Below are 11,020 nucleotides of genomic sequence, written 5' to 3' on the forward strand. Positions count from 1 at the left end.
ATTGGATGCGATGTGAGTAGATATACATGTACAGCAATCAGATTAGAAGCAAGCACTGAACACGCACTGACTTCTCATACTCCAACATTGTGTACCACAGTTCATATCATGCAGGTTCATGAATCAAGAGTTCATATACACGTATGTTGTTGGATTGCTGCCATGGGTTGCCTTCTTTGGACTTCACCTTCGCTCTTGCCTGCAGTCTCTGGCAGCCGGCCAGAGCTTAGCACTTGCCGGTGCATCTCATGCTCTTAAGCTGTCGCTTCCGAAGAGAGCAGTCAAACTCCTCGAACAAAGCCAAGCAATCTTCTGGACCCATTCCCTGCAATTGTGCTCCCCTTTTGATGACATCCCGGAGGAATTGTGAGGTCGCTTATCAACTCTCGCCCGACAGTTGGAGACGACAAGTGACATGATGCAGATATCTCATGAACCGCGCTCCATAGAAGCCCAAGCCGCCCAGAGGAGGCAGCAAAGTGAGGAGTTCAACAAGCTCGTAGAGCACATTTGGACCTTCCCAAATTTAGGACGCTTCTTGCTTCCAGACAAGTTTTCAGTACTCACCAAGGCGGCAGAAAAAGGGCCGGTAGTCATGCTGGTCTCCAGCAGCTTGGCATGTGACAATATTGTCCTGAGACCATCGGGCGGAGCAATGTGCATGCCCCTGAAGCACGTTGAAGATCGTTGGTTTCTTGAGTCATGCAGCCTCTGGCGTTCTGCTACTTTGGAAGCTGGAGCTGAAGCCGGCGGATGCTTGAAGGTGTCAAAGGCTGGCACTCCTTTGCAAACTCTGCGGACAAGCGCACACGATATTCTTCGCCGGTTATGGACCAGCATAGTATGACCCATTCTCGACGCGCTGGAAATCAGGGTATGTGTTCCTTTCAGCTTCATGCAGCAGCAGAACTGAGATATACACCCTCATAAGCCATCAGAAGGGCGAGACAGACCTCGGTTATGGTGGTGTCCGACAGGAAACCTTGTACATCTTCCGATCCATGCTGCTGGGGCCAATGGTCAGTGGTGTTCGGACTATGTTGTATCGTCCTATACACCTACCATTGGGGCACTACTTGCGGCTAGGACAGCATACAAGACCCTGAGGAAGACAGACGTCCGGGCTTTAGTCGCCTCTGTTCCTCGTTCATATGTTGGGCAATGGTGCGACTTGATGTCCACACACCAGGAAGCCCGTCTTGTAGAGGATGCTTTGCCCCACGGATCGGTGATGACGCTTCCGACGCCTGAAGGCCCTGACGACGGTATCACGGCGGAAACACTCTTAAATCATCTACCTGAAGCCACCATTGTGCACCTCGCTTGCCATGGGCATCAAGATCCGGAAGACCCAAGAGCGGATTTCTGATGCGTGACGAGATGTTGACCATCGAGAGGTTAATGCCCGTACCCCTCCCGCATGCGTTTTTAGCGTTCTTGAGCACCTGCGAGACCGCCAAAGGCGACATAGTGAGTCCAAACTTAACGCAACCAATGACTTCCAATTCATTCTCCACGTTGCAGAATCAACCCGACCAAACTGTCCATCTTGCTGCTACGATGCTATTCGCTGGCTTCAAGAGTGTTATCGCCACTCTTTAGTCAGTGGAAGGCCGATACTAGTGGATCGTTCATACTGCGTAATCTCGTGCTGGGACTCACTCTGACTGTTTACAGGTCTATGCAAGATATAGACGGCCCGACGATTGCCCAAGCGCTTTACACCGATATCTTCGGCGGCGACTCGGACTTCATCGACGCCGATGACGTTGCGTATGCGCTTGATGCAGCCGTGCAACAACTGCGCCGCATACACCCCGATCCTAGTCGATGGGCGCCCTACGTTCATATGGGCGTTTGATGAGCAAGTCAGTCATCGACGTGCCCTTTCTGCTTACGGTTCTGGAGGTGATCACATCGCGGTTCAAAAAGGAAGGATGGCCCAAGCAGATCAGCAAGTACATATGGGAAGGTGGATGTTATAGGGCCTGCCCGCTATGACGCTCATCTAGGACCACCGGTGCTCCTGGTCCCGGTCAGTCTTGAGCGACATTGATGGAACGAGCCTGTCCGAGAAAGCGCGTCGCACGGCAAACGACGAGAAGGACCTCAGCCTCAGGGTATTGCAACGAGACGAGCATGGCAATTGTATAAACTTGATGCGATTCGCTTCAGAGGGGCTGCCGAGAGCCAATAAGTTTGATCTCTCTCAGCCACCATCACGCCGACGGTGAATTCGCACGTGTGCGCCCAAAGCGCGGACGGAGCGATATTCCGGGTTTGAACTTGAAGCTTGAAGCTAAGCTTGAAGTTCCACCCCCGCCTTCGTCCATGCAGAGCCCTGACCGTCAGCTTCAACCCAATCAATATGCTGGCACATCTAAGCGTTCGACTATCGGCTCGGGCTCGTCACCTGAATCCCAATCCTTGTCGCTCGCCTTCAATAAGTTCACCTTATACGAGAACCGCGTACGCTTCTACATAGTGGCCTCGAACGTTTCGGATTCACGTCACCGTATCGTCAAAATCGATCGTACAACCCAAGAGGAGCTCACTGTCGTCGAAGATGAATCTGTGTACACAGGGAAGCAGATGAGTGGCGTATTAAAGATGCTGGACGACGGAAACAAGCATTCCGGAGGACTGGGTAAAGCGCGAGTGATCTTCGGGGTTGCTGGTATGTCGTGTCCAAGCATTCGAGGACACTCTTGATAGCCCCAGGTTTTGTTAGGTTCACCGCCGGGTGGTACATGGTTATAATCACGAAGCGGTCGCAGGTCACTTTATTAGGCGGCCACTACGTTTATCACTGTGAACAAACGGAGATGCTACCCGTACCTTTCAATCACAAAATCGAAAAGGCAGCGGAGGAGCAGAAGTTGATCAACACATTTAAGCAAGTCGACATGTCCAAGAACTTCTTCTTCAGGTACTATCGTTTCTTCCCTGTTTATTGCGCAGCTCACCGGAATATATCTCAGTTATACCTACGACCTAACACGCACGCTACAACAAAACATGACATATCCGAATCCCAACTCTGACGGCAAAGCGAGCTTCAATGATCGCTGGACCTGGAACTATCATCTGCTAACGGCGGCATTCAACCCAGACGTGGCCGGCGGCGTCAGGCAATCCCCTTGGATGATACCCCTCATGCATGGGCATGTCGATCAGGCAAGTGAGTGGCTCGTAGTTCCCGTGCAGTGCACGAGACCGAACATCCTTCAGAATTGACCATACTGGGTCGGGTCGTATACGTGACCCTCATCGCGCGCAGGTCACGGCATTTTGCAGGCGCTCGCTACCTGAAACGCGGGGTGAACGACGAGGTATGACGAATGGCTCGTCCTCAGACAAGGCATACCCGACGCTCACGAACATGTTGTAGGGCAACGTTGCCAACGAGGTGGAAACGGAACAGATCGTGTCTGAAGCCCTCACGACCGCCTTCTACCACCCCGGACATCCCGAGAAGACAGAATCACTCGCCGCACGAAGACGACCGTCGCCTTTCTACACGAGTTACGTCCAGTATCGCGGGAGCATACCTATCTATTGGACTCAGGAGGTGAACGCGATGAGCCCTCGGCCGCCTATCGAAAGTATGTCGAATTCATTGTCATTCCATTCATCTCGTGCGATCTTAACATACTGTAGTCAGCGTTGTCGATCCCTTCTTCACCCCGGCTGCTCGGCACTTCGACGATCTTTTCAGACGCTACGGAACTCCTATTACAGTCCTCAACCTTATCAAGGAACGCGAACCCCAACCCCGCGAGTCCAAACTACTGGACGAATATACACAGTGCATCAAATACTTGAATCAGTTTCTTCCACCAGAGAAGAAACTGCGGTATCGCGCTTGGGACATGTCAAGAGCGTACAAGGAAAAGGTATCGCGCTCCAGTTGCATCCGTTTCTTTTTGCGGATCTAATGATCGCCCCCCGAAGACGAAAGACGTGATCAGCTACCTCGAGGACTTCGCCGAGGAATCGATCCAGTCGACGGGATTCTTCCATTCTGGTCCGGAACCATTTGCCCATAGCCTCCGCAGCAATCCTGAGTGAGTTCACTTCAGAAGTCATGATGAATCTGACATCATGATGTTCAGATCGTCTTCCGAAAATACTTGGCGCGACCACATCTCCCTGCAGAACGGTATCTGCCGCACAAACTGCGTTGATTGCCTGGATAGAACCAATGCCGCGCAGTTTGTCTTCGGCAAGCGCGCGTTCGGACACCAGCTGTATGCATTGGGCGTCGTAGATAGCCCCAATCTGGCGTTCGACTCAGACGCAGTTAACATGCTCACCGAGATGTATCACGATCACGGAGACAGTGAGTGCTGCCATGGATTGGACAACACCCCGTTGACATCCGGCGTAGCAATCGCCCTCCAGTACACAGGCAGTGCCCTCGTGAATCGGGTCGAGACGTATCGCCGAATGCCGCATTGGAACAGCCACTCGAGGGATCTTATCGAGAATTTCCGAAGATTCTACACTAACTCCCTCCTTGGTATGCTACCCAGTACCCCAAGTTCCCAGTTTCTACTGCTGATTGCGCTGTAGATGCCGATAAACAGAATGCCATCAATCTGTTCCTGGGAGTTCAAAGCGAGCGGCCAACGTCAAGCCCGCCGAAACGTGGCGGGTATCGAAATTGGTTCAACCCCGCGCACCTCGAGATCGCGTATCCTCAGGATAAATGCGAAGAAGGTCTACAGGAGTTCGCACGTACGAAGGCAGACTTTTGGATTGAATATTATCGGCCGCTGCTGTTCACGTCCTTGGGGAAGCACTTTGCATACTCCATGAATAGTACCCTCAAGCTGCCTGGGTATGATGTTCACTCCTCGACGCAAGCTTCGTTAAGCTCATTCACATCCAGTAAGACAGTGAAGGATATCTACCGGAGTCCGTTCCTGCCGCATCATATTCCAACCCATCCACCGAGGTACTAAACCAGCAATCGTACGTTACACTCAGCTGACTGTTGTGCAGGCTCATGCAGGGCGTTCGACGTTGGATGGGCTCACAGAACAATTCTCATGCACTGAAAGGTTCGAGCAAGGCAATCGTAGAGACCGACACCAGTCGCTCTCGTCCGGAGGCAATTACCGATCCACGCTCGACCGAAGACCTTGCAGTTGCGTTACTCAATCCCACGGTTCCCGATGACGAAGAGGCGGAATACGAAGTGTACGCGTCCTAATCAATCCATAGAGAGCTCGTGTTGATCGCTGCTCGCGTAGGTACATTGGCCAGTATGCCAAGATGTTGGACGGGCCCGACACTCTACCTGAAAGAAAAGATATGCTCATCTATCAGAAAGCCCTTCGCGCTGGTATCGGTGAGATCCCGGACGCTGATCTCGATAAGCTAGACCCGAAGGTGGGGTCTTTCGTCGCCGTGAAGGACACACGAGGAGAGAGCGTGAGACCCACGTTCCCGTACGACAAGTGGACTGTCCTCTTCGACCGATCAGGCGGGTTTTCTTGGGACCGATACCTGCCACCATCTCGGCAGGCCCCTTCAGTGTAGCTTTGCGGAAGTGACCAATTCGCAATGTCATGGAGTTTTTCATGCTAGGTAGAATTCGCAATGTATGATACACCAGACATCGCTAGCACGACATTAATAGCAACCGTCAAACTGTAGTACTTACATTATGAACATGGCAAAGGCATACAAATAGTTAACCGTCATTGAAGGAAGGGAAAGTACACATTGCGTAGTTGATCACGATTTAAGCGTTCCGATGTGGGAATCGTCGGGGAGGCATATATCTATGCCGTATCTTCTGTAGCCGTCGTCGTTTGTCCACCAGCCTAAACGTACCCAGTAACCCGTGAGAAGTTTCTCCAAATCTGTACGATTTAGTGACTGCGCCGCGCCGTCTTGGAGAGACCGTAGGGATGAGAACCGGCTGCCGGCAAGGAGGCTCATACGGGCTGCGATAGAGAATGGCGGGGATGGAATGAACGACGTGGAAGGAATGGTAACCGATACGACTATGACAGCCAGAAGGGCTGCGCCGAGTAAGCCCTCCAAGGCCCGTGTTGGGCCTTCGTCCATCATAATCCGAGTCTGCGAATACGTGTAGGTGCCAAGCACCTTGCGAGCGGGATCCGTCGCATTGAACGGCACGCGTAGGGACTGGCTAGCGAAAAGCGCCCAATACGTGCGCCAAGCGCTCTTGGTCCAGTTGGTGAAAGTATCGATGTCCCACTCTGATAAAGGCACGTCGGAGTGCTTGGCTTGCATCATCTCCATCCAAAACGATTGGCCGAACGAGTTATTCCCAGGAGACGGCACGAAGTCGATCGCGCTGAGATTTCCGAGACTGCTCAATTCAGGCATGTAGCTTTGAAAAGTGTCCACATTCGTCTGATTTTGTTGGTCGGACAAGCTGAGGATTTCGAAGGAAGAGTTCGACACGGATATATGGGCCAGCATGCTCGAGCTGTAATGTTTTCGATCACTTGTTATAAGTGAAATCACAGGAAAACTGACCTCGTCATGCTGTAATTGCAACCCAGCACATACGAATCCAGTTCGCGACTGGAACCATTGTTGGGGGCGGATGCTTCCCCGAAAATCCACATCTCCTGCCAGCAAGTTGCGACATCGTCACCGAAGTAGCCAGCTCCGTCAGGAAGCTCGATCGTCGTGGAGCACGCATCCCCAAATTCAGGGAAGTCAATCTGGACCCACTGGTCCGAAATTTGACTGAAGGTATAAGTCAGGTTTCGGCAGTTGAAAAGATCGGCCTCCAGCACGGGAACCCGCAGGTAAACCTCCGAACCGCCTGACAATGACATGGCCGCGGATAGATCAACATCTCCGATCGCGTAGTCGGAGGTCGTCCAGTTGGGATAGGCCATTCCGTACGAGTCGATCTCGGTCAGAGCGAGGAGCATGTCGTTCGCATAATACAGGTAAAGTCCTTCCGAATCCACAGCAAAGTCGAATGCCGTATTGAAAGAGGAGTTGACCTCGAAGGTCATGGGAGCGGTATGAGTCACTGTGTCCGTAACGAAGATGCCGGCGACTAAGATCTTCGCGGCTTGAACGAAGATGAGTGCGAGTGTTCCGATTGCCACCGATCGTTCGCCTTGACGCAACGCGGTCCATGTTATCGTGGCCGGTCCATGGTGGATCAGGTCTTGTGCCAAAGTGCGTGCGGATTGTGGACGTTTGTGCAGGCTTGCATACTGAGCGACGGCACGGGTGTTAAAGTCCAAGGCGCCGATCGCCGCGCCAATGACGAGAAGTACCACGGGAGAGATGTAAGACCAGAAGTATCGATTCGAGCGATCGCGGGAGTCGTAGTCAGCTAGGCCGTGATGCTTTCGGTCACGTCGTAACAGGATTTCCAGTGCTGCTATTGTTGCCACCAACAGGCAAACGATAACGGCCTTGACCAGTGGGTGTAGAATAACCGGTTTCCAGAATGTCGGTTCTCGATCACACTCTATCACCTCGTCCTGTAAAGCTATTAGATGCCGGATGACTTTGAGAGACGGATAGACAAACCGAAGTAGGAAACGAGTCTGTCGTAACGCCGTACCGGCCATCCACCTCCCGTGCCCTGAAGGAAGCTTGCTTCAACTCTTCGGTCATACGCTTCTCACTGGCGGAACCAAGAGGGAGAAGTAGGCGAGCCAAGGCGGAGTCCGCAGTCACGATAGTTGCCAATGAAGCAAGGGATGCCGGATCGCTCGGGAGGCGCGTTTTGGGCCGAATGAAGCTGAGCGTTGTAGCAGCGATCGCAAGGAAAGCCAATGCGCCCTGGAGGATTCGAAAGGAGGCATCCAAAGCGACAATACGCCGAGCTTGTACCCGTGCCTGTCCCTGCATGTTATTCTGGGCGGAGACGAGATACGTCACGGGAGCGACATAGGGAAAGATGTCCTCGAAGGTTCGCGTCGATGCGGACGCGAGCTTGACCGAATCGAGCATGTCTTCGTACGAGAGCTCGCCGATGAACTTGATAAGATGCATCCAGGACGACATGTCATCGGTATCCGTGGTGTTGACCCCCGCTTGCGAGTGCCATGGCCACATTGCGAGGCCATTAGACGGGATCGTGGAGTCCAGCCAACCGATGAGCAGGGAACCGTTAGTCGGGGAGACCTCCGTTCCCCTATCTAAGGCTGCTGGCGCCGGGTCGTTCATGAACGATCCACTACTTGCGTTGACAGAAGCGCTGACAATGTGTTTCGTGAACGTCGGGCGACATACTGTCGCTGATCCAGCGAGGAATGACGTGTCGTTGTACTTGACGGTCGTGATAATGTTGGACACGTTCCCCGCACAGGGCATCTCTACGACTTGCCCGTAGTACACTACATCTGTGAGATATTGGTGTTCAGTCCCGCATCTATCTGCCGCACTGCGTTACTTACCCTGATCTTGAGTCGTGCCCCCACATCCGCCATTATCGCCCTCCAACAAACAGCTCGTCACGTTCATCAACCGATCGCAGCCACCGTACGAGAGCTTGACTTGCATGGCGGCGAAAGTGTCCGTGATTTCAGGAATTTCAGGGTCGTCGACCACAGTCCATTGATACATGCCAGCGTCCGAGACGGAGACCTCCTCACATGATAGCGAAGCGCTGAAAGCGTCCGTCTGGCCTAGGACTTGGGTGCTCTCGCCATTGAGTACCGCTTCCGAGGCGAAAGGAGTGATCGCCCACTGAGCCGTGGTCCAGTCCGGATAGGGTAGAGAGTACGTGATCCCGGCCAAATATTTGTACAGGAAGGCAAGGTCGTCCAGAGTTCCGTTGAAGGTGGCGAGATCGTACTTGGACGACTGCGTCAACCGAACGTTATCGAAAGTGGACGTCTTCGTCTCAATCGTCCAAAGCGACGCGGCGGCTACGTTCGCAACGATGACCAGCAGCGAGCCGATCGCGGCGAGGAGGATGGACCAATGTCGTTTGCGCACCGCCTGGACCATAGCCGACGCTGGGTTCTTCCCCACGTAGTCGAGCAGGAGCGAGTCCGAAGCGGGACAGGAGCGACCCTCCATGGCGGCCCAAGGGACGAGCTTCTTGATTTCGACATCGTACGACTTCCACAGCCAGCCGAACAGGACGGTGAGGACGACGGGGACGTATGTCATGGAGCCATGGATCGAGGTTGAGGGAATCGTGAATCCGTCGCGAGCACGGGAGAGTCGGATCAAGGCTTCCAAGGCTCCTATCGATGCGAGGAGGGAGAGAACGAAGATGATGATCGTTGCGGGCCGCAGGATCCATGGCGTCCACGGGGATCGTGCAATGAAACTTCTTCGACTCGACGCGGTGTCTAAAGGAAGGAACGAGGGCAATATCGAGAGTGCGTTTTCTTCCTGACCTTTCTCGTTGTAATCGCCGGTACCGGCCAACGGCGAGGCCGGAGGCCTATTGGGGACGAAGGATAGGAGCGGGAGCCCTTCAGCTGCGCGCGAACCGTATGAGTCCACCAATGCGTGTTACAAGTGCCAGCATTGACTCACCTCGCGATGGCGACGACTGATGATGAGGTTCCATGGACGCCGGACTCGACGGTGGGGGAGGGGGGGAAGCTCGCGCGGTCAGGCGGACGCGCGCAAAGGAAATAATGTTCAGATGCAGAGAGCAGGTGCTCTTTCATCCCAGACGGTCGTGAGCGATGCATTTATGTAGTGCGATCAGGCACCGGCCGACAATAGGCGCGCGTTTGCGTGCAGTTGATATGTGGTGGCTACCGCCTCTCGGGCTCGGGCTGGCTCGGGTGTGGGCTCCGGCTCTCGAGCTCATCGCCACAAAATTCACTACTGTCAGACCGGATAGGACGTTAGATTATTCGAATCATACACGTAGGTTAGCATCACCTTTGCATAGCATATCATAGCACCTGGACCGCCCTCGCCTACCTTGTACAATTTCATGTCCAGTTGAATGATGGTGATGGGATAGGGCGGTGTAAAGTAGCTAGCTTATGTAATGCTATGCTACGACGCGACTTGGCCGAAACAGAACAGAACCGAGTGATATTGAGCAAAAGAGATACGGTACATGGTAGAGTAGCGGGCGTTTATATGCCTACGCCTCGTAGTAATGTGATTTGGGCGCCATATGGTGTTGAGGCGCCATCGTTGTCGTTGTAAGTGACCGCATCCAATGGGATGCGGTATTTGGTCTATTGCATCATGCCGCCTCGCGGCGGCTTACAAAGCGTATACGGTACTACTATACTACCGTTACACCCTCCCCCCCTCTAGGGAAAGAGATTGTTAGTAGTTAGCAAGTCGCAGCGTCGATGGACTTACTGCGACTCGAAGGCCTGTCAATGGACACAGCCCTCGTGCTTCGATTCTCACGCCACAGCGGGTCCGGTGTAGTCGGCGAGCCACTGTATAGCGAATGCGCGGAGGGGACCCTCCGCCATTTCATGCTGGAGTCCGCATATCGCCGCGTGCTTCAGGAAATCATTGATTTCCACGTTTTTGGCATGGGGGTAGGGCGACGGCGCCCACATTTCCGAAATGGTGCCTCCCAGGGACATGACCGTCCCACGATATTCTTCGGCATGCTCGGCGAAATACCGGCAAATCACGTGATTTGCCACATTGCGGGTGCGACGGGACTCCTCCTTCGTTCCCGGGCGGGCAGGCCCGATTTGTTTGAAAATTAGCCAGCCTTGCAGCTGGGCCTGGTCGGGCTGGTTGCCTTCGAATCTGATCCCATGTGGGCGGCGAAACACATTCTGCCCTAGGAACTGAGCCCAGGCGTCTACGTCGGAGAGCGGTGGGTCAGTCGGCCGTTCGGCCTTCTCCGACTTCTCGCGCAGCTGAGCACGCTTCTTTTTGTCAATGAAGACAGCTTGTTGGAACCAATCGGGATCCTTCCAACCGTCGGCAAAGGCCTTCTGGTTCTTTGTGGTGTGCATGCCCAGCCCTTTGATCAGGGTTACGTAATGCTTGGCGAGAAACACGTGAACCACGCGTATTCGCGTTTCGCACTCTCGGTCAGCCGATCGTAGAA

General features: G+C 53.7%; 2 protein-coding genes across 2 annotated transcripts; one reads left to right on the top strand and one right to left on the bottom strand.

Moving 5' to 3' along the window:
• The first annotated feature begins 2,327 nt into the window (after positions 1–2,327).
• On the top strand, positions 2,328–9,572 carry PUNSTDRAFT_91488 (polyphosphoinositide phosphatase). The gene is made up of 17 exons (XM_007386983.1): positions 2,328–2,677; positions 2,722–2,929; positions 2,982–3,181; positions 3,232–3,332; positions 3,392–3,605; positions 3,661–3,896; positions 3,955–4,067; positions 4,116–4,342; positions 4,391–4,522; positions 4,576–4,843; positions 4,895–4,960; positions 5,008–5,205; positions 5,259–6,469; positions 6,520–7,493; positions 7,543–8,360; positions 8,415–9,452; positions 9,511–9,572. Exons 1-13 carry the CDS (start codon positions 2,332–2,334, stop codon positions 5,545–5,547), a joined length of 2,598 nt encoding a protein of 865 aa, XP_007387045.1. The 5' UTR covers positions 2,328–2,331; the 3' UTR covers positions 5,548–6,469; positions 6,520–7,493; positions 7,543–8,360; positions 8,415–9,452; positions 9,511–9,572.
• Positions 9,573–10,352: 780 nt separating this feature from the next.
• PUNSTDRAFT_137343 (uncharacterized protein) lies at positions 10,353–10,925 on the bottom strand (the record flags this gene model as incomplete). Its single annotated transcript, XM_007386984.1, has 1 exon — positions 10,353–10,925. The coding sequence occupies one exon, from the start codon at positions 10,923–10,925 to the stop codon at positions 10,353–10,355; it is 573 nt and encodes a 190-aa protein (XP_007387046.1).
• Between the last annotated feature and the right edge of the window lie 95 nt (positions 10,926–11,020).

The sequence above is a fragment of the Punctularia strigosozonata genome (genome assembly GCF_000264995.1).
Source record: "Punctularia strigosozonata HHB-11173 SS5 unplaced genomic scaffold PUNSTscaffold_12, whole genome shotgun sequence".
Classification (NCBI taxonomy): Eukaryota; Fungi; Basidiomycota; class Agaricomycetes; order Corticiales; family Punctulariaceae; genus Punctularia; species Punctularia strigosozonata.